Source organism: Toxotes jaculatrix, chromosome 20 (assembly GCF_017976425.1).
Source record: "Toxotes jaculatrix isolate fToxJac2 chromosome 20, fToxJac2.pri, whole genome shotgun sequence".
Lineage (NCBI taxonomy): Eukaryota > Metazoa > Chordata > Actinopteri > Toxotidae > Toxotes > Toxotes jaculatrix.
Window position 1 is genome coordinate 20952898 of NC_054413.1, and position 24238 is coordinate 20977135.

The window sequence follows — 24238 nt, forward strand, 5'->3', positions numbered from 1 at the left end:
CCTTTGATCCTGCTGCGTCAGTCCCCGCTGTGGACCCCCACGCTTCAGTGTTAGTGGACCCTGTCTCGCCTCGTGGGACCTGAAGATCCACAGGAGGGGACACCAAATGCTAAAACTGTCAGGTTGTTCAGCTGCATGATGAGAGTGAGATTTCTTCAATTCTCCACAACTTTAACATGAATTCTCTCAAACATCATTAAAAAGAAGACACCTGCATCACCTGGGAAAACACTCTGTGACACAAATATTCATTTTATGGATCTTTCTTCTTTTCCAACAGTGAAAGAGTTTGAATTTAGGACTCAGAGTTGTGCTGGTTCAGCTAATCAGGGTCTGAGCTACACCTGGGACACCAGGTGGATGTAATTAACTCGTTGGAAGGACAGAAAAGCCGGCAGGTCTGCAGCATTCGCGAGCTGAGTCTGAGAAGCTCTCAGCGGGGAAAGTGCTCCTGGTTCAGACTCATAGCTGCTCTGGTTTTATCACTTAGACTTGTTGTTTAAATAAAAAAGAAACAGAGTTCTCTGAGACATTTAGATAAAACCTTCATAGGTAGAAAAAGCCTCCACATTTATGGGATCCAGCTGCTCAGTCCAGTAGTTTTGTGGCTGACACAGGACACAGAGCATCTCGGGATGTGCTGTGTTTGATTTACAATCGTACGGCTGTAGGTAAACACAGGCTGAAGCAGGGTTATCCATCTTGTTGCACCTCGCACCACTATTCATCATGTTAGTTTACATGTCAGCCATTTTATCGCCTTCTGGATTATAGTGTAGAGTCATTACAGGCAAATACTCAGTGAGATGGTGCCATAAATCCACCTCTCTGTGGAAAAGCTAAACACTGACTGAAGACACTGAATGTCTCACGTCCCAGTACTCACAGTCCTGGCTGTGGGTCCAGTTTGCTGCCTTACATTTTAGGTCATCTTCACTGACTTATTGATCTGGTTTTTTTTAACGTGGCTTCAGTGGTTAAAAAAGCCACTGAGATAATCAGATAATCAGTGGATGGGAAAGCAGAGCGGCAGCGGGAGAGAGGGCTCACTCATGTTCATGATGTCAGTGTGGGATCAAACATCAAGACCAGGTGGTGAAATCCACACACAGTCGGTCTCACCGCTGTTTCAGGATCAGTGCTACAGCTCTGGCCACAGAGAGCTGGCTCATTGTATGTACATGACCTAAGTGGGTTAGCTTCACTAATCTAGTCACACGGCTGTGTGCAGTCTCCGTACGTTACTTCTCACTGACTCTTTCCCTGAACGATATGATGTTGGAGCCATGTTCCTGTAGCAGCAGCTCAGAGTAACGTCAGAAACTACAGCCTGCATCCACAGCTGCTGCTGCTCCAGTGAAGGGGAACAAATATCTCCAGCTTTTTGAACTTTAAAGCGACGTCTTCAGTCTTTGTGACTCCACAGGTTTTTAACCAAACACAAACCGACTGTCTGAGGGAGCGAGAGAGATTCTAGTGTTTCACTCCAAATCCTCTGCTCTGTCTCCTCCTTCAACCAGATGTTCATGCACACTTTGACCCAGATAATCCTGCAGCCCAGTACAGGCATCACCTGAGAACTAACTACATCCAAAAATGAAACCTCCATGAGGAGGTGACAGTGTTAACCCTTTGTGTCCTGTGGCAGCAGAGATGGGGATAAAAGCAGAACATAGACTGCTCCGGTTTTCATCAGGTCTCTGAACGTTAGAATGATTTCATCAATATAAGATGATTTTTCTAAACTCTGCCTCCGGAGCACTCAGCAGCAGAATGAGCACCAACATACCACAGAACAGTTAGGGTCAATCTCACACGTCAGACTGGATGAAGAGATTAGTATTGATTAACACTTCTCTGAGGACACGAGCTGTAATGGATAACACATTATCTTCCATTATGGATCCTTTGTCTGAGCAGTGGTTTCATGAGGCTCATCCCATCGTTAGTCTGTTCATGAAGCTGAACACACACTGATGAATGTTTTTCCACCGAAGCTGTTGTGTTCATTAATAATTCTGCCTGCGTGTAGATATTTATCTCGACTGCACCTGTTGTATACTTGGCTGATTGTTGTTGCTCCTTCAAAGTTTGTACAACAGGTGTAATTTACACCTCTGACCAAAGAATCCTCACCGACAGGGACGAGTGTGGGACTGAAAGTGTAGCTGCAGCAGAACACGCTGGTTTATTTCTGTCAGCACTTCAGTAAAACATACAGAGATCATTTGTGTTCCTTCTCATTCACTAAAGCAGACAGTGATGAATCTTTTCAGAGAGCTGGAAACACCAGCACAGCTCTCTGTGTAAGACGACTCACAAAGCTTCCTGCTCCTTCTGTTATTTCCTCTAACGCACGAATTCAAACTTCTTCCCTGCTCGCGTGATTTCAACAGAACTGCTTCTTTCTGGATATTATATAACACACAGCAGCGGGTACATTGTGAGGTGGGATCAGATTCTCTGAGCAGTGCGGAGGATGGAGATTAGCTTTTAGAATCGCCCCCACTTTGACTGACGGCGCATCCGCCCACTCCACCTCCACCTCTGGGAAGCAATACAGAGAAGAAAAGACCCCGCACCCCCCTCATCATCATCGTTGGAGCCCTGAGCATCTGGAAAAAGCATCGCTGACATACACAGAGTCGTGTGCATGGCTTCTGCAGGATCTTTGTGTTTCAGAGAAACATCAGAGCGAGATCAGAAGAACATAAATGTCCCTGTGAAATCCCATTCGCTGCTGTTAGCTCAGATACGTCGGTGAGATGACAGACGCTGCCTCCGGCGCCTCATGAAAGATTTAGAGCAAAGTTTTTAAAGATGTGTCAGAGACAGGGATTGCACTTGTTGAAAATCAAATCTCCCTCACTCGTCCTCTTTAAGACGAAGGCAGCAGGTGCCCAAAGGGAAGTGGCCTGGAGCAGGGAGATGGACTGAGGAGAGGGGAATAAATATGCAGAATCTAAACATTACTTCATCTCCGTGCATGGCTGCCCATCTGGAAGAGAACACTGACCGGGGGGATTCATGTTCTGAGTCGAAACGCACCTCGTACAGTCTGTGAGCAGGATCAGAGTTTTACAGCTCGGCTCCGTCTGAGCTGCAGAGTCTGACCCGTGAGCTCCTGTCGCTTCACTGGAACAGAACATTTTCAGCCATGTTAGCATCAGTTGATCCGCTGCTTTGGTCCAGAATCTACTGATGGATTACTCTGATATTTTATCCAAATATTCATGTTCCCCAGAGGATGTGCCCCTGACTGTTCCTCTAACACCACCATTAAAAACAGCATTGAGGTCACAACTGAAGACTCTGCTATTCCAAAAGATTCCAACACTGAAAACATCATTATTTAGTCTGTTGTCATATTTTAGAGAAATACTGTGGTAGTTATAAATGCAACAATAATCTTATTTGTTTTTATATCAAACCGTTTCCTCACTGACTAAAGTTTGATTTGCAAACTAATCCATCAGTTTAACCTTCTTCTGTTTCCCTAGCTCAGAGTGAGATGAAGAAATCTGACAGAAAGTAGGACAGCGGAGGGGGCCCGGTTTGTAGACCTGCACTTCAGTCTTGGTAGTCTTTGATCCTGCCCACGGTGGCTTAGCTTCACATGCTCTGTGGCCCAGACTCAGCGGTGGTCTAAAAATACCTGGTGTGTCTGCATGGCCAGGTAACCTCAATTTCCAGCCAGAGATGCAAAGCTTCACTCTCACGCTGTTCACTGGAAACTGCAGGAACTAAAATGACAGTTAAAGATTTACCGTTTAAAAAAACACTACACAAAAACATAAACAGACAAAACCTATTTCTGCTGTTTCTTCTTGTTTCTGATTTATTTTTCTCTGACGTGCAAATGAAAAGACCCAGATGGATGTGAAGTGTTTAGAATGAGTCATGTTCTCAGCAGGGCTGCCTGCTGTGGTTATGTGCTGCACACTCACTGGGAGGTTCCCTTTGAACTGGTATGAGGCAACAATGTACAACACACAACACACACACCACAGCAACAACACAGCAACTAGCACATACAACCCCCCCCACCACCCCTGGTTTTCCAGTTGGAGCCACTTCCAGGGGCCGGGGCCCCGTCACAGGAAAAGTGAGCTGCTGATACGAGTCTCTGACAGGACAACTCGGAGGCAAGCTCAGGAAATTTAGGGGAAGTCCAATTGTCTTGGTCTATGACACACACACACACAGACAGAATACATCAGCCTCAGTGAGAAATACAACACACCAGAGGGCAGCGGTTCTGATTTTAACCTCAGAAGTGGGAGTGAAACACGTCGGCCTGCATCTACAGACTCTGACACCTGAAGCTACATTTGAATATAGATCCACACACACTGAGACACACTGCTCCGGTCCTGACCATTTCCTGTTCCTGTTTCCTGCTGCTTACTGACACTCAAGATGAGTCAGTCCTCAGGGGAGTCTCAGCTAGCACACACACCTACACACACACACACACACACACACACACACACACACACACACACACACACACACACACACACACACACACACACACACACACACACTCATATACAAACATCTCATTCCCTCATTTACAGTTAAAAGGTCCATGTGATGTTTTAACTGTCAGAGCAGCTGTTCTCTTCTCTTCTCTTCTGTTCTACCTTTTGTCTGACGACTGGAACCTTAGCTTCAGCAGCCACAGTGTAAAGTCGTCTTAATGACGTCAGTAAACTGCAGTATTCGATCAGACCGGTGAGGCTAAAGGGTGGAGATGAAGCTAAGACATCTGGTCTGCTCATACAGGGATCAAACAGAAGTTTCTCTCCCACACCCTGAAACGATCAGAGACCATCCACCTGCACAGCAGGGAAGCAGGGAGCTCTGTGGCCGGGCCCTCCTCTGTGAGCAGGGCTTCGGTCTGACTGTGTCTGAACCTCGGTGCGTGCGTTCACGCTCGAAGAAAGCCAGTTGATATGAGAAGTGAGATTCCAGTGGAAGCAGCTGTCATGCAGTCAGTCACTGGGAGCCCATGAATTATCCACAGAGCTTTCAGCACAGCAGCTTCAGAGCAGGTCCGTGCATTGTAAGTGAAAGCAGGTGAAGCATGGAAGCTTTTCCAGACACAGCACAGACACTCGAGGTGAATGAGCACGACTGCACATTTTGCAGTCAGCAGACAATGGAGGTTTCTCTGCAGCCTCACTGAGCTCAGGTGATATAATAACTCATGTGGCATTACAGCCAGAAAGATGCAGATTTGATTCCAAGCTTTGGCTCCTTCCTTCCCCCTCTTCACATCAGTTTCTGCCTCCGGCCCAAACACTGCAAATCAGGGTGGACAGAAGACTTTCTAACAGCAACAGGTACGAAGGTATGAGTCCGAGTCTGAGTGTCAAAACCTCCTGCATCACACAGGACAGGAACCTCAGTCATATTCAGAGGTGGAGGTCACTGATTTTGAATACGTACTGACGAGCCGACACACTGATCCAGCCCTAATGGCTGCACTTAAAACCACCGTTACTGCAGTTTAGCTGTGCAGAACAGAGATACACCCCAAGTGTCCATTAGCACGCAGCAGATATCTGATATCTGACCACACAGATCTGCTGGAGAGGGAACAGCTGAAGGACAAAGGGAAGAGGCGGGCGGGGGGGGGTTGCATCAGCCTTTAGTGGGTTTCCACAGTTAAATTTATCATAGTCAACTGAGGAGGAAGACACCAATCAATAAACCCTCTCTGTCTGTCTCCTGCTTCCTTTGATTTCCCCTCCCCCAGCCTGTTGTTTCCTACCCCCACCAGAAAACAGAATCAGCATCTTCATCCAGCTAAAAACGCAGGAGAACCAGTGTGAGGAGATGGGAGCAGAGCAGAGCCGGTCTGCACTGTGTTGACACTGTGTCAAACAGAGGAAGACCACTTCAAAATAAGTGTAGATTCAAGTGGTGGCTTCAGAAACCCAGAAAGCATGAAACTCACACAGTATCTGTGCTGAACATACGGGGATTTCACTGAACAGTAAAGGATGCAGCTGCAACAACAAGAGCTGCTGCATCAAGTCTCTGAGTGCCAGAGTATTTACATACACTTCAACACATGCAGGTGTGGCATCTCTACGCTCATTTAAAGGAAGTTGCAGTGAAGAAATTTGCATAGTCTACAAAATAAAATAAGATCTGAGGTCGCCTCATCACATCGGAACATGTTCATCACTCATATTCAGATTTTACTCACTTTTCATGTTGAATAAAACTGAAATTGTCAATACTTTGATGAATCGTTCCCAGTTTTACACTGCTGATGCACAGATGTATGTAGCTCTAATAACACATAATACAAATACCCGAGTTGTTTGAGATCCATATTATTAATAAGATTTGGAACTGAACATGAATAAACAGCAGGGTTAGTGCTGAAAGGACTGAGGTCAGTGAGGACTCCCTGCAAACAGCGCGCTGCTCTGCTGTGGCTGTTTCTGCACCAGCCAGTCAGTCTGTGACAATGACTCGTCCAAGCAACTGTCCGTCATGTGACTGTGACCACGGACGGCTCCTGTCAGCACTTTGACTCTATTTTGAAACGAGCTGATGGGAGACGGCTGGATGATGACAGTTAGTCATGACCTGTCAGCGATGATGATGATGATGATGATGATGATGGCAGCGTGTGTGTTCAGCCACGTCACGGCCGATACACGAGGTTTTCACAGGTCAGGGGACACGCAGAGAACACGTCACGCTTTTTATCACATTACTGATGTTTTTTATTTTCCAAATGAACCTGACAGATGTTCGAATGTGTTCTGCACACACACACACACACACACACACACACACACATATGGCAGCCATATTTGTAGTTCTAAAACAGTGAGCTCACAAAATTAAAAATACTCCTTCATGTCTGTAAAGTGAAGTGTCATGTTAAGTCATGGTACGTTTTTCATAGATGTCAGTAAAGCACTGAACTGTTTACATGCAGGTTTTCCACCACAGAGACACAGAGACACGTCACTGTGCACAACAACAGACACACAATAACATTCCACTCAGGATTTCTCTCCTGCATCAAACAGCTAATTCTACTGCAGGTAAAAAAAATGCACCTGAAACAGCAAAGGGATGTTGTGGCTGTGCCAGGTGTGTATCAGTGTGTATCAGTGTGTGTGCATGGCCTGTGCAGCCAAGCTTCTCTTCTCCCTACAGAGACCACAACCCTCCATGTGTCTACATGACAGATGTGCAAACCAGATGTTAATGCACTGAGGGGAAAGAGCTAGAGACAGATCCGCTGTTTGTCAGGGTGTGTTCCTGTGTCGCAGCGCGCTGCAGCCACGTTTTAAATCCAACAACTCCAACGTTTGTCAGACGTATTACTGTGATCACAAAGCTCCGGTTATGTTTTCTAAAGACTCGTCCTTCTCCTCAGATTCTAAAGCAGATGTCCAGCCTGTGTTTGCTCACACAGACTCTACACTGTAAAACACACAGGCACGTCTGATGTTTTATTCAGCAGTGCTCCAGCAGCTATTTTTAAAACAAAAAAAAAAGACAAAAAAAAAAAACCGTTGGAACTGCAGGTGAGTGGCAGCTTCGCCCATTCCCTCCTCTCCTCACTCCATTAGCCTCAGCAGAGCCAGCCAAGCGAGGATTACGGGGCCGGCTCGCTGTCTAATTTCAGAGATGTTAAATTCACTCTGGGCAGAGTGGGATTCACTCAGGAGACTCACCGAAGTGTTCAGCCCCAGAAAACTGAAGTCACAGGGGAAATGGGCATGAAATCAGACATCAGAAAAATGGAGAACGTGTCTGTGCTTCAAGGTTGGAATCAAAGGTTATCATCTCATCCGAAACATGACGTGGGGGGGGCAGAGAAATCCAGCCTCACCCACTTAGACCTCACCCACAAGACTGACACTGAGCCATTTAGTGACAGGTCCTGATGTGAGCGCTGCTTGAAGCATCAGTCTGAAGCTGATGTTCTAAAAACAGACTCATACTGTTTTAAACACCTGGAGAAAATGTCTATTTACTCTCAGATTAGATCTGTCTGCTAAATATGAAGCTACAACCAGCAGCTGTTAGCTTAGCTTAGCACACCAGAGATGGGGTTCTGTCTTCATAAAGTAAAACGCCCCCCTGCAAACCTCACAGTGTGGCGTGTGTGCTCGTATCCTAACTCATCGAACCTCTGATACTTCCTCTGCAGGGTTAGGGTTTCCTGTGAGAATATTTCTCTCCGAGGGCGAAGGAAGAAACTTGCCTGCGGTCCAAACGGGTTTTAATTATAGAGACTTAATGAAGATGACTTCATTCTCTCTGCTTCTTCATTCAGCTCAGCACATCTGAGGCCCGTTTCATTCTGCCAGCTCTGTTCTCAGATCATAGACTTTGTCTTAATCTACAGAGCAATGAAAGCATATTTCATCATTCATCACACCAAAATAAGTGTATGAGGAGTCACAGTGTGATATAACAGATGTGATATTACTGTTATTATCAGGCTGATTCCCAGCGTGCTTTGGCCTTCGTCCTCGTCTGATTGTAATATTCTGATATTACTGCAGCTGTGTGTGGGCCTGTAGCTTTCCATGATGCTCTTGATGCCATTTCAATGGAGGGTGATGACAACAAATCAATCATTATGTCTCTGTGTCTTCCTGTGAGCTGTTAAGCTGCAGTACATGACCCCGTCATCTCATAAACGGCTCACATCATGTGCAGCAGGGTCCAGCAGCACCCTCTCCCTGCTCTCGGCTGAGGTTTCTAATTAAACCTCCTGGGGGCCCGAGCAGAGCAGCAGCAGGGCTGTCAAAGAGCTGCAGACACTTTCACAGCACTACAAGCAAAGACTGAGAGTCCCATCAAAGTAATGAACCCGAGGCCAGAGTTTTAACCCCTCGTAAAGTCTGCACGCTGAGGCATTTTCACTCTAATGAGAGGAAGCGATTAAACTGCTGGGTCATGTTGCTGACTTCAGCTTCAGCTGCTGCGTGGCCTCTGACTGTGTTTATTAGCACCTGTAATGCCAGGAAGAGCATCCGCTAATGAAGCCGTATCAAAGCCCAGGCTCCTACAAATCTTTGCATAAAGAAGCACAGACTCTGGATTTCATGCACCGAGGCCTTCATCATCATTTAAAGTCCAAGTCAAAGAAAAAGAAGCTCTTTCTCTCATAAATAATTTGACTAAGCTCCACAACTGAGACACAAAGACAAGAGTGGGTGTAAAAGCACGTTTGACTAATTCAGTTCAGTGTGGAGGGACAGCTGGCACACACAGTGAGGGTGGACGCAGCCTCCATCCCGCCTTACCTTTCCAAAGTCCCTGACGTCAAAAAGGTCAAAGGCCTCAAACAGCTCAGTCTTCTTCATGCCAAATTTCTCGCTGCACGCCGCCAGGAACGTCCTGATGTTCTTCAGGCACAGGAACTGTTAGGGAGGACAGAAAGGGTTCATCTGTGAGTGACTCACATAGAAATGTACAGACAGAACTACATTCATGAATGATCTGATGTGTTTTCATCTGTCATTTCCAAACTGCTTCGTGACTTAAAATCACTGAATGGGTCAGACTGAGCCCGCTGGCTCTCGCTCCGGCTGTCTAATCGGGACATGCAGCTGAGGACACTGGAGGACCACAGCTCTGAAAGATAGATGAGTCAGTGTTTATCGGCATCACAAGAGCAGCGCGCTTCATTAATATGATGTATTTCCTGCAGAAATAGGCCGGTGGAGTGGTGGCTAATTAAGAAAAGACAATTCAACAGAGCAGGAAGAGAAAGGCAGGATCTTATTTCCTCCATCTGATACAGATCTACGGCTGCTGCTCATACTGGACTCGAGAGGCCACCTTCTAATGTGCTTCCAGCACAAGTGACAGAGGACGAAACCCAGAGTCCTCACAAACCTGTGTCCTGATGTGAATCTGAAGCAAACAGGCTTCAGAGAGAAGTGGCCGTGGGTCAGTGTTCGTGGAGGGACAGTGACAAAAAAGGAAGGAGCTTTGTCCATTTGGTTTTTCTGACTCAAACTGCTGAAGCCTGATGTTAACTTTTTAAATTTAGATTATAAAAACAATATATCCTTCATTTGCACCAACAACTTCCAGGCTTTACGGGGAAACATTAATTACACAACGTGAACATTTGGGACTTAAAACTAAGCTGAAACCATTTTTACAGGATCAGCAAAAAGAGCTGAGGAATTTCCACATTAAACTTCCTCCTAATTTCTGCCCTGTCCTGATATTTGCAGCTTGACGATGCAGCACGACTGTTATTCACTTCCACTGTGCTCTGCTGTGATTCGTCACCTCCCTGTGGGTCACGAGTTCTGAAACACTGAACTCAGCAGGATGAAAGCAGAAGAGCTCACTGCTGCTGAACTACAAATCCCAGAGACCACCTGTCACCGTCACCTGTCAGTCAGCCGAGGGTGCTGTCTTTTCCGTTGGATTGTGATGACGACCACTGAACATGGAGAAAAAAACATTACACTGCTTCTTTTGCATTGTAGATTTTTTTTCTCCAGGAAAAAACAAAGCGACAATAAAGAAACGTAATGCAGGTTTGCTGAGGAAGAGGAAAACAAAAGGCCATTTTTACACACTGAGCTTAATTACAGCTGACTGAATGAATTCACCCTGACCAAGAAACTCCGAATCAAACAATCAATAACGTAACTCCTCTAACAAATAAGGTCATTTACTGAGAACGCTGCGTCTGCAGCCTAAACCCCGAGCTAATGATCTTAATGGGGCTTTGTTCAGAAACGATTCCTCCAAATTATGTGCTGAGCGCCGCGCCATAACACGAGGAATCTGAGGGAACGGAGAAACAACGCCGCAGTCTTAGGTGAGGTTTTCGGAGGTGGTCAGCTGTCTGCAGGAAGAGAGCGGGACGGCAGGCGGGGAGGGAAGAAGACAGTGTCAACATACTGCAGTTAGCCAACATGCAGTATCAGTGACTTACACCCATTAGCCTTCCTGTAGCTGATACAGGATGGAACAAAAGAGGATGCTGATTAAAGTGATGCTTCAGGAAATGATGCTGCATTAACAGATGACCTCATCTCTCAGTGTGTGAGCTGATCATGGTTTTCATTGCTTTCCTTTACCCCAACGTGCAAATGTTTGCACCTGAGAAGCTGCAGGTCATTGCACAATGTGGCGTCATGCTTAGAGACACTTGCATGATGAGCTGGTACAGAGTTGCATCAGCTGACAGGCAGAGGACAGAGAAATATCACAGCCAACACAGAGGCAACAACCAGCTGTGGTTTGTGCATTTGAGCAGTGAGGTGTTGCAGCTGCATCAGTACCAGGAACCAGCATTTAACCTGAGAGACAAGCAGAGGTGCAGTGCAGTACACACAGAGGACAGGAGACCTCGGACAGGACGAGAACGTCCGAGTCGCTGTTAATCAGGGACGATACACAATTAAATGTCTGAGATGATGTGGCGAGGTCGTCCTACAGCACACGCAGTGACTCCACAGTCACACAGTAAGTTTCCATATAACAATACTTCATCACCCTCTCCTTCTTCTTTCTTCTCTTATTGGGTAACAGGTTTACAGGAAGTGGATTTCATTAGTCGTTTCCTGTTCCTTAAAAAGAGCACAGCCCTGTGCCATAGTATGAACATGTGGAGTCCGCACTCTGAGGCCTGACTGTACCATGTTTGACAACCTGTGAAAAGAATTCAGCCAGCGTCGCTGTGGAAACGAAGCTGAATTTATTCTGTTATTCACGACACACCTTCACCCTCACGGTCCGAGGCCTGATCTAATTTGTCTGCACGGCTCGTGTCCATGCATCAAACATGAAATGCCTCTCCACTCCAGCTGAATGAGACGGCTTCACAGGAGAGAGGGGAGCCCCCGGCCAGCGAGCTCAGATAAGAGGCAGCATAAAGCAGCCAGTGAATAATACTGAATGTTTACACTTGTACACATCACTTTCTTTTATCACACGAGCACATCGTGTCTGCCTGGAGTGTCTGCAGAGTCCCAGAGGACCTCAGCATATTATCTGAGGGAAGCAGCTTCACAGAGCTCAAATGAAACCCAGCGTCTGTTTCTGCTGCACTGAGCTGAAGACAGTGGAGGGGGAGCAGCAGCATGAGGCCACAGCTAACTGCTCCACCGTCAGCTGGTCTCCTGCGTTAGTGACTGTGGGGCTCAGGAAGTGAGGGGCCTAACCAGAGAGTGTGTGTGTGTGTGTGTATTTGTATATGTACAGCTGAGGTTATAATCTGTTTCTACCTTTAAAGCTCACGTCTGAACACGTTCTGTTTTCTTTGTTTTCATCTGTAAAACCACTGAAGAGTAAAACTGAGAGTCTGTGGTTTTTAAACCTTTGTTTAAACATTTACTGTTTTTCTCTGGCGTCTTTGTTTCCAGGGCCACAGGATTAAACAAACAGCACATAAGTGTTAATCAGTTTTATCTCATCTGCAGAGCTTTCGAGCTGCTGCTGGACGGGTTTGTTGCCTCACCAGCAGTTTTATCCCGTCTCCACCCGTTATGCTAAGCTATGTTGGGCAGTAGCTGCATGTTAAGTATGCAGATGCCAGAGCGACCCCAACATGTCCATGACCGCCCAAACCAGTCCTTCAAGGCTGAATCTAACTTCAACAAATAACCTTCAAAAAAAAGACCATGAGATGTGGTTGAAAGCTCTGGAAAAGCTGGCATTGGCAAGTAAAGAAGAAAACCTGATTGTTAACCAGGTTAACACTGAATGAACTGATCAGCTGAACAACTGAAAATGAATCAGAAACTGTTGATCGATCGGTTTATTGTTCCAGCTTCTCAGGTGTGAAGATCTGATGCTTTTCTTTGTCGTATGTGACGTTAAACGAGTTCAGACTCAGACAAAACAATTTTATTCCAGGCAGTTTTCACTCTTCTCTCACAGCTGATAAACAAAACAAGTGATCAGTTAATCAGGAAAGTAATCAGCCCATTAATCAATAATGAAAATAATCATTAGTTGAAGCCTGAATGTAAACGTCCCAAATCCAAGGCAAATATAACCAGAGACATCAGTGTAGCTGTTTCTGCATCTGAGCGAAACCTGCAAATAAGCTCATTGTGTAGAATAAGGAATTAAAGGGAGATTAAGCTGCAGCATCCACACACACACACACACACACACACACACACACACACTGACTCAGTCTGGATGAAACTGCATAGCTGATACAAGAACAGTGTGCGGAGGATTTAAAATCCCACCAGTGCACTTGGTCTCTGGGACCAGCCATCTGGAATACAAGGCAAGGAAATATATTCCTTTAAGACAAGCCATGTCTCTGCTGTGCTTTTGATATGAGTCAGGTCGTGCTCTGTATCCACAATAAGTATCAAGTATCCAAGTCACAGCTCCATAGCAACAAGCTGGAGCCTTTTACGGCCCCCGTGCGTATTGTTGAGCCTAATGAAATCCTGTTCTTGTTCTCTCATAGATCTACACAATGAAACGCAGCCAGAGTTTGGCCATCACGCTGCTTAAACCTCGCTCAGCATCAATTAATGGCAATCAAACGGATGAGTCTCTTGCAGAGGGAACACAGGCTTGTGCAAAGAATCTAATTTGGTGTTTAAAAGCTCTCTCTCTCTCCGTCCGTCTCTCGTCTGCTTATTCACAGCAAAGAGGGAAATTATCAAGAGGAAACTATGGAAAGACTAATAAGACAGTACATGTCTGTCAGCTGGTTTACAGCACTGAGACAGTTTGTCCAGGGAGAATGACCTCATGCACAGGCCGAGTCATAACCAGGGGACGGCATATCACAGTCCAAGGGCTCAGGTTCCATGCTATGTTAGAGCGTCTGTCAGATGTGGAACCTGGAAATGGGAGGTGGAACGTGGGCGAAGGTTTGCTGAAGCTCAGTCTCAGTCTGAGGCTGGGGTCATCGCTCCTCCCCGGCCTGCACCGCCCGGCCCGCACCGCCCGGCCCGCACCGCCCGGCCTGACAGCCCGGCCTGACAGCATACTAATATTAATGAACTACTGTCAATGTAACGCTGCGGTCACAGATTGCATCATTCCTCCTCTCTGGTTTATGGTGTGATAATTTATAGCTGCACATGACTGAAAAACACTGACTGCAGACGTGTTTCCAGGAATTGGTCAAAGTTGCACTAATCAGTGTTTTTATATTGACGAGTGAAATAAAACTACATGTAATGTGAGCTGGCAGGTGGATTTTATTTCCCCTGGGCAGAGCCGGGCTGGTTCCCCATGTCCAGTGTTTGTGCTGTGCTCAGCTATGCTAAGCTAAGCGAAGCTAAGCTAACCGGCTGCTGCCTAACACAGACAGTAGAGCTGAGTCGTTCTCATCTAACTCTCCACCAGAAACTCTGTTTCCCAATACGTGTCACGATTCCTTCACACCGTTCATCACAGAGCATCGTGTGTCCACAGCCGTCGAGCAGCAGACGGGTGCAGACACAAAGGAGACGCACCATCGGAAACATCATGGCCGTCTGCTGCACACGCCGCTGGCCAGGCTGAAACACGACGACAGTGAGAGAACCACTACATCTCTTCCTCTTTGCTGTGGTCAGCTACAGATCTGCACCACAGCCATCTGACGCAGCCCGGCCTCTGATGTTACCTCTTTATGTTCTCCGAGTCGTCTGTGAACACGAATAAAGGTTGATGACAGGATGATGATCAGGACAGGCAACTGGCCTCCTGACACCCGACCCCCGTCTGAGCAGGGCAGGTCTCCATGCTGCTCAGTTTCCCTCAGTGATGACAATAAAGCCAAAAGGGAAAACTCCCCCCGCCCCCACCCATCCACCCCTGTACCTCCCCCACATCACCTCTGCAGCCATTTTCCATTAAATCCTGGTTTTAACCCCAGTGACCTGCAGATATACACAGAGCTTACACCCCCCCCCCACCCCACCACCCCCCACCCCCCACCCCCCAGACCCGGGAATTGAATTCTTGATACTGTGTGAGATATGAATCCTACGGCATCACAGGTCAAGAAGCTTCAGCTCGACAGAAGCTTTATTAGGTGCATCAGGGTAAATAAGGAGGGGGGGGGCAAGATTTAACGGGATGAGGGACTAAATAAAATGTACACACACTGAACACGCTGAAGCCTGAACGGTATCATTCCTCCCCTCCCCTTCCTCCTCCTTCTCCTCCCCCCCATCCTCCTCCTCCTCCTCCCCCCCATCCTCCTCCTCCTCTCCCTCATCCTGGAACATTGTGTTAAAGAAGTGTGAATAATGCTGCTGCTGTGCTGCTTGACCGAGGTTGGTCATTGACTGCCTGACTCGTGTGTGTGACTGTGTGTGTCTGTGCTCATAATCAGAGCTTCTGACAAACAGTAGGTTCCAATAAAAATCCAGTGTTTTCACAGATTTTTTTTTGCAGACCAGTTGGAGCCTCCAGGACGATGTAAACATCCTAATACCCACAACATCCTGTGTAAACCTATAAATGGTCCTGTTCTTTGTTTCCCAACATGCTTTGCAGGATCTCTTACTCTGTCTCCATTACACGAATAAGGATATTCCCATTTCCAACGGCCCACAGTCATCCATCAGCTCCAGCGTGAGTCGCTCAGCACTGAGCACCTCATTCATACCTGTCCCTGCTGGATCAGACCTGGGCTCAGTGATCTGCTGCAGGTCTTATCCATGTCCACAGTGAGTCATCGCACTCACACAAACACAAAAACACATGTGTGTTCTGTTCATGTGTGTCAGTGTTTACTGAGGCAGCATACAGAGGTTTCAGGAGGTTTACCCATCAGGCTTCTGCAGAGCTGATCCACCTCACTCGGCTCCAGGTTTCCACCACACTGGACCTGGCAGTCAAAGGTTACACACACACACACACACACACACACACACACACACACACACACACACACACTGCTGCCGGCTACGACCACGGTCGTATGTTGGCATCACCTCCTGCGGCTCACTGTCTCCCACAAAGCACCCGACGTTTCCATCAAGCTGGAGGAGTCAGGACTGAGTCTCCTCTGTGAATGTCACAGCTTCAGTGTGTGGACACGTCTCCTCTGATGGGTTAGGACTGCCACACCGTGATGCTTTGCCAGTGAAGAACAGACAGTATTGACTTTCTCAGAGCTTTCCGAGCACTCAGCAGTGATTAACTGAAGCCTCCCTCACAGCTGAGTAACGTAATAAACATTGATTGCAGGTACATTCTCCACCACTGAATGTCACCTAATAAAATCAGCATACACAGTATCTATACTTTGATGTGCATCGCAGCAGAGCGTTTACCGGCTGGCTGCGGTTCAGGCATGTTGCCAAGGTGATGGAATGAAAGGTCAGTGCGCTCTGTGCACACACATGTGCACAAGTGAGGTGCAACATAATGTTGTCTTTGCAAACATCTGCGTTCATGTCAGTGCACGTTAACGCAGCGACTCTGGACTTCTTCTTCTTCTTCTTCTAACACAGCGGTTCGTGGTTCTAACCCTCGTCCGTTCTCATTCTAACACCTACTCTGAGACTGATTTACACCTGGGAGGCAAACTGAGGTTCAACCAGCTCCTCACAAGTTGGAGGCTGCAACATCCTGTAAAATCCATTTCATATATATTTGACACTTCACCACATCACTTGACACCTCACTTATCTTTGACCTGACTCTGGTTCATTATTTCTAATGACACTTTAACACTTTAAGCCTGATCTGGAGTCAAACTCCACCTGTAACATCTGGCCTGAGAGTGACACCTGACACGATAACATCTGAGACGTCTTCCTCTGTTTTCACACAGAGTCACACTCTGTCCATACGACAGAGACAGAGAGCGTCTTGATTTGCATTTGCTTCTGCAGAATAACGACTCTCAGTCTTTCTCAGTCTCCCACGCTGCTTCTCTCTAACTTCTGTCTCTGAGTGAGGAGCGGAGTCTTTGAAGCTTCTGGAAGCAGAGTTCACTGAGTGAAACCAGCTTTTCTCTTCACTGTTTGACATCACAGGACTTTGGTCTCTGCTGGATTAAATATACATTCATCCCATGTATAATGTATGATAGTATCCCCTCAGCGTGCTGTATGTACAAATGTGATACGCTTGTCGAGGTCTCTGAGAGCCCCGTTCAGGTGGGTTTGTCAGCAGAGGTGACACCTGCGTCACACCTGTCAGACTGCGTCACTAACAAACGTCACTTCTGTTGTTTACTGAGCAGAATCTGAAAAATAAAAAGCGTCTGTTTGACGTTGTCTTGTGTGTCGTGTGAACGATGACTGCTCGTCGTGTGTCACACACGACACCACAGGAAAATAAACACAGTTTATTGTTAATGAAGTTTTCATGGTTTCTCACACTGATGCAGAATCTTCGTCTGGACGCACTCTGTTGCTCTGTGAACCACTTGACATTTGTTAATATTAGACCTGAGTCTTACTCATGCTCTGTCTTTGTCTCACTTTCACTTTCCTAAAATGAAGAACGGGGCCTGAAGTCTTTGAAGCCGGTCTGTGAATAGCAAAGTGGGTTTTTTCTGTGTGAAGACAGAGGCGGCTTTTCTCTTCATTGTGTCTGACATCTCAGTGCTTTGGTCTGAGCTTGATCAAGCGCATGTTTAGTTTCACTTCCTTCCTCTATTCCATTTCCTGATTTCCTGTGCATGTCGAGGCTCAGGGCTGGTTGTGCTGCTGCTCTCATTCTGAATCTGCTTACAGTCCTGGCTCATGGAAACGAGGCAGCTGAAGGCTTCACAAGCTTTTTCTGTCTTTCATTAAATTTACAGTAAAACTGACTCTCAACTCGAGCTCACTTTGTATGTGTGTTTTAAATGGATGCATCAGTGCTGCACTTTGCTTCAGTGGGCTGTCATTCTCTCACTCTGCTTTGTTTTTAGCAGCATGAGACAGAAACAAACCCATTCGAGGAGGTAAATGCTGCTACAAGCAGCGTTTGAAAGATTCAGCACCGAGGAGCACATCGTCTCAGAGCAGGACAAAAACAGCTGCTGATTATTTGGAGTTTCCTCTGGTGGAAAAGCAAAACGCAGCAGTTGCTGTGGTTGAGCTGCATCTAGACTATGTAACTGGTTCATTACAGGCCTGTAAAACGATGAAGGAGGGAGGAAATGTTGCTTTACACTGATCTGGAGACCTAAACTGGAACCTCCAGCTCTTCTTCTTAAACATGTCAATCATCCAATATTTGCTCATTGCACTTGCATCATTCTTCATCTTTCAGCAGAAACAAGTCTCTGATCATTTCATCAGTAAACAGACTGATCCCAGAGACTTCGTCTTATTATTTCACTGCTTTTTCATCCAGCACACAACCAGTTTACGGGTCCATTTCTAAACCGACTCACTGTGTGTACCCATACACATCACCTACACACAGTTACTGTTGCAGGATGAGAAACAGCTCGTCCTGAAGCCACCATCACACGTGTGAACCCTCCAGAGCTTCTGATGCATTGTGCTTTAATTACGCAGCTAACCGCAGCACAGTGCACCAACCCTTCAGGGTCCTTTATGTCCTCAGAGATGCGTCTGTGGAGCCCAGACAGGCTCTTTGTAGCCCTGTCCCCTCACTGCCTTTGTCTTTCCATCTCACGAGTCCCATGGGTGAGGCCACAGTGGCGTCCCATGTGTTAATTCTGGCCAATGATAAAGTGGCTGCCACGGCTTCCATGAATTATGGAGGAGGGGAAAGCAGCTCCGCCCTCAGTTATGCAAATTTAACTTTGGGGGACACAGGGGGAGGAAAGTTGCTGGGAGGGGGGTTCTGGCTTCCAGCGGTGATGTGCTTGTAGAGGGAGGTGGTCTCCAGCATCGAGCTGCGTGAATGTGTGTTAAAGGGGAAGAAATGAGTTGTCTACTGCCACACATAAAAAGTGGTAAAAAAGTTTTCATTCACAAAAAGAACACGTGTGTTTCACAGCAGTGGCAGAGGCTACGAGCAGGTCATGAGTGATCAGACTGTCGCAGGTTTTTCCCAGTAAAAGTCCTCTGAACAGGAAGTGCTTCACATCTCTGGGCTTTTTTTGCAATAAAAAAAGGTGAAGTAGCAGAGCTGGTTTTCATGAGCAGTTTAACCACCACGGTCCAACAGGCACAGAAACGAGAACCACCTACAAACCTCAAACTTCACCATGAAAATATCTCCCACTAGACACACTGTTTAATGGGCAGAGGGCCCATGGGAAATGCAGTTCAAAAGCACTGTCGTTACAATCTAATAGCACTAAACATGGTACTTGTATACACCATCACATGCTCACATGCACTGTGAAAATATGTCATTGTGCCTAAGACTACAGCTAATGCTAATTTGCCCCTGAATCCAGTTTAATGAGTGGCTCAGTGTGAGTAAGTCGTCCAGCCAAGCATAAAGCAAACTGCCTATAAATAACCCGGGCCAGGCTCACCACCCCTCTACACATGGCAGCTCCGTCCCATGTCATTATGTCATGGCCGACATGAACACCGAGCTATTGGTAATTCTATTGGTTTGAACATAACTCGTAACAGTAAATGCACTAATCAGCTCCTCTTACAGCCCCAATCTAGTTTTCTCTGAAATCTCCGAGTAAACAGATCCTGAGACGCTCGACGTCCACTTCCACTGATCCCATTACAATCCTGGACGCTTCGCTAAACTGTCCACCTGTGTGCTCAGGTCGAACAGCAGATACCCGGTTCGACTGTCAGAGAGCAGTAACAGCGTATCGTATTGACCGTGCTGATGTGACATTGAGTCTGGAGTGGGTTTTTTTTTTGGTTTTGTTTTTCAAAAATATGATATTTAAGCCTTAAGCACCTGATGTGGATCAGATGAGAACATCAGAGCATCTATTACAGAGTAATGTGCTGTACACTGTGTGTGTGTGTGTGTGTTCCTGGTACAGTCTAATTATTCTACAGCAGGTCTGCAGGCTCAGTAGGTGAGTGTCTACCTCACTGTGCACTGTCACTGAGCCAGACGCCCAGATTCACTGTTCTGAAGGCGAATATTAATCTGGTCCTGGCTCCGGCCGTCCTGTTACTGAAGCAGATGGTCTCTGACAAACAGGAGCCACGTGGCCACAGCCCTCTGTCTGTCCCTCTGTCTGTCCCTCTGTCTGTCTCTCTGTGTGTCTTTCTAACCAGACAGTCAGACAGAGAGACAGGCAGTGTCCTACCTGTTTTTCACTGGATTCAAACAACTGCGGACTGAGACATGCTGTCCATCCTGTGACATGAAGCCACCTCTGTGTTCAGGGAAGCTCCTAACAAACCCTCATGTCTCTTCACCTTCGTCCTCAGTTTGTCTACATCACCTGCAGAGGGCGGGCCGCGGAGCCCTGAGCACATAACGGTTCAGGGTCGACAAACACTATCAATGAGTGACTGGTTCTTCAGAGTGAAGGTAAAAGAATCAGAGAAAGTCAGATTTTCGCTCAGAGTAACTTCTGTACAGCACAAAGTTGGTCCAGTTCGGTGGACACCAAATCCCGTTTGAATCTTTGGCAGTTTAGCGTTTCCTTGCTCACTCTCAGAAATGCTTTAGCTACAAAACATTAATAAAGCGCTCACCTTAGTACTAAGGAGCAGCTTTTTTCTTCAGCATGTCCCCTCACACACAAACATGGACTTTAGTGGATAAAATTTCAACTACTATCATTCGTTGACTTCTTTTTTCCAACGGTTTTCTGCTGACAGAAAACACTGTAGGGCTGTGATAGCAAGCGGTGTAACCAAGATTTTTAAAAGTTGATTTTTTTTTAAACCAGGTGCTAATTTGAGAAACATGGTATGCCGAATTTGACATAGAGCCATTCGCATTCATAAAGTGATTCAGTTATGTTCTAGCATCCATGTCCTCCTGTCCAGAAGCAAGAAAACTTGAAACTGGAATAATTCTTCCGAGGTCTGGTTGTGCTCCCTCCATCGGGGCTAAGTTATAGTTTGGCGACGGAGCGAGGACATTAGCGATGTGGACATTCGTCTCTTACCTGAGACATTTGCGGTCTGAGGTTGATTTCCTTCAGGTTGATGGACTGGGGTCTCAGGTTGTTGAGCAGATGGCACAGCAGGACTCCATCCCGGAGAGTCTGGGCCAAGTCAAATACCTGTGCAGACTCCCATGTCACCCGGTGGTTGGCTGGAAGCACCTTGCAGTTTATTAACCACAGCGCGCATTGCCTCCAGTACTCCATCATTATCGAGACTTGAGAACGAGCTGTGAGGGGATGTGGTTCTGAGTGCTGTCTGGTGTTTCTCTGGTTTGGCTTCTATCGGCTCAGCGTCTTAAATCGGCTCCATGTTGTATCCGCTGACAGTGAAACGGCAGAGAGCTGGTGGAGATGCAGGCGGCCGCTCCGAGGATGACAGTCCGGTGTTCTGAGGCTGTGGATGGAGCGCACCCTGCACTCTTCCTCCCTCCCTCCCTCCCTCTCTCTCTCTCTCTCTCTCTCTGACACACACACACACACACACACACACACACTCCCTCTCTCTCCATCGCTCTCTCTTCCCTCCCCCTCGCCCCGTTCTTCACCTCTTCCGCTTGCCACCCATAGGCTCGCTATGTGTTGTATGAAATTACAGTAAAAGAAATTCAAAGGTCAGAGCTACAGAGAGGCTGAGCGCGGAGCAGTGCAGAGCACAGCACAGACTGGAAGGAGGAAAGAACCTTCACTTCTTTAAATGATATTAATGAAATGATGAATCATGATTTCACAGCATCATGTCTGATGAGCAGCTCCTCCTCTGAATCCAGATGTTCCAGCTGCACAGTCTGATCAGACCCACTTTCCTTCATCAAAGCACAACTACATTTCCCTGTCCACAGAATGTGACGGGTCCTCAGAGAGCTGTGGTTCTGTCTCACAGGTGACAGGTGGACTGTGCTCTGACAGTCGTCAGTACGAGGCAGGTTGGAGTTAGTCTACAGGTTATTAAACATGAGTGTAGAGACATGGCAGACCTCACAGCTCGTACCTCTGCATCACATCTCACAAACCGTCTCAGTAACATCATCACTTTCTACACTTTGTCACTTCTGTCTTTCCTCTGTCTAATAAAGAAACCACAGCTGTCTCAGTTTTAGAGAACAAAAACGCAGCTGCTTCTGTTTCTGCAGCTTCAAAGCATCAGCACCAGGTTTTTGTTAAAGTTCGAACGAAGAAGCAAAACGCGAGTTTGTTCCTATAAATTAATTCATAGCAGTTTGGTTTGTTTTTCTGATTTTCACATCAGTGACTGTTCTTTAGTTAAATGTTCTGAAGCACTGCCCCGAGAGAGAGAGAGATGCAAATACTCATCCTGTAAATGTATAATCCTGCTTATCACCTCAGCGAGAGCACAGCCGAGCCATACGTGGTCGGACTGATCTGTTATTGCTTCGTGTGGGTGAAATGAGGAAACTGTCCTCTGATTCTGATGCACTCTGACTTCTCTGCTTAGAATTAGCAGGTATTGATTTACATGTTTCACACAGCTCAGTGAGGGGGACAGAAAATGTGGGGCATCACAGCGTGGGGTCACTTTCTTTTAGTTTGTGCCCAAACTCACTGACTTTGGCCGTGACCTCAAACAGCTGAACTGTTTCCTGTCACTGTCAAGTTTCTGAGACAATTAAGATCCAACTGGTCCAGAGGAGCTTCAGAAAGTCTTCTCGAGACAGAGCGCACCTGCAGTACAGTTCATACTGAGACGAGTCCAACAGAAAGCAGCAGGCTTTATAAAGAGACGTGCGAGCATCTAAATCAGGATGTGGGAAAGAGCAGCTGTGAATCAAAAGGAAGAAACGTGTAAAGTCACCAACAGAAATGGGGAAAGCAGATTATTCTAAATGTGTCACTGGATGAATGTATCATGAGACCAGTCTGCACCTGTATGTACATAACTGCATGTATGGAAAATCCATACATCTGTACACCTGTGCTGAAGACCACATCAACAGGGTTTATGCTGCTCAACGAATAGAGAAATGATGGAAAGAAGAACTTCACACTTTCCAGATTCATTTTTAGATGGAAATAAGGAACCTGACAGAAATAAATGTCCCACACAAAGAATGACTCACACTGAGTGCATTTACACACAGTGACTGAACACACAGGAGACCAGTCTCCAGCATCGACAGTTGATGATACTTGTGTGATCCTGAATTCTTCTCTCTCTCTACATGTCAGTTCTTCATCTCCTCTTCTTCTCTTGGTGTTTGTGCAGAAGATTTGGACGGGTGCCAGCAGCACTCCTCCTCCTCCTCTGTTCATCCACACAGTGTGCAGAGAAAGACTGATGACGGACGGAGACATCCAGCTTTGTCTTCCACTGGCTGCATGCTGGATGCCATGGCAGGCATAGCACAGGAGACGGGAGAGGTGGCGAGCGGCCGGATGCTGGCAAACCTCTCTGCACCCTCCTCCTGTTTCAGCTTCCTCCCTCAGACTGGAAGGACAGCCATGCAGCCAGGCAATTATCAGCATTCCTCTGATTAATACTGCACACACACACTCTCACACGCACACACATACACACACAGCTTCACATACTGATGATGCTTTATCACAGCTTTTCGGTGCAGGAGCCATTTATGGCACGATGTCCATCATTCTGTCAGGAACCAGCAGTAAACTCAGCTCTTTTAAAAACAGCATTTACACAAAATTGCTGTAACGTAGAGAATCTGGAGCATTTGTGGGGTTTTTGTGTCACTGTTGTTGTTACTGTCTTCGGTTTTCCATCAACGCAGATGAATGATTTGCCCGTTTCTGGGTTATTTCACCTGGAATATGATCGGCATGGGAGGGCACAGACCGACCGCGGGAGCTTCCAGGAACCAGCAGGAGTATGTCTGGGCACATATGGCAGATGTGATCTGACTGCCAGGATTATTTTTCAGTGCCACAGCACATTACTAAAGCACTTCAACGATCAAATAAGACCGGGTCCTTGAAGATGAGCACAAACAGGAATGACCGAAAAACTTTAAATGTCAAATTATACCACGACTTTATTTAATAAGTCATAAAAAAATAGAGGATAAAGATTTTTGTAAAACTACAAACACTCCTGTCTGGTTGTTTAGAAACTGGAACTGTTTTTATAATTGAAAATGAGGAAACTTTGGGGTCACAGCCAAGTTTGAAAGCTGTTGACACGTGGAATGACAGGGAGGTGAGCCAATCAGCTCTCGCACTCACATCAGTGAAAGCAGGGAAGGACGGTGGCGTCTCGCTGGGACTGATGGAGCTACAGGAGACGACGGCAGTGTCCCACATCCA

General features: G+C 46.6%; 1 protein-coding gene across 1 annotated transcript in view; it reads right to left on the reverse strand.

The window, feature by feature from the left end:
* Positions 1–21364, reverse strand: part of LOC121200340 (guanine nucleotide exchange factor VAV3) — a 64474-nt gene extending 43110 nt beyond the window's left edge. Inside the window, exons 1-2 of the mRNA XM_041065588.1 lie at positions 20960–21364; positions 9300–9416 (exon numbers count right to left, since the gene is read on the reverse strand). Coding sequence (XP_040921522.1) covers positions 9300–9416; positions 20960–21166 — 324 coding nt within the window. The 5' untranslated portion in view covers positions 21167–21364. The remainder of the gene's footprint in view (positions 1–9299; positions 9417–20959) is intronic.
* Positions 21365–24238: the final 2874 nt, after the last annotated feature.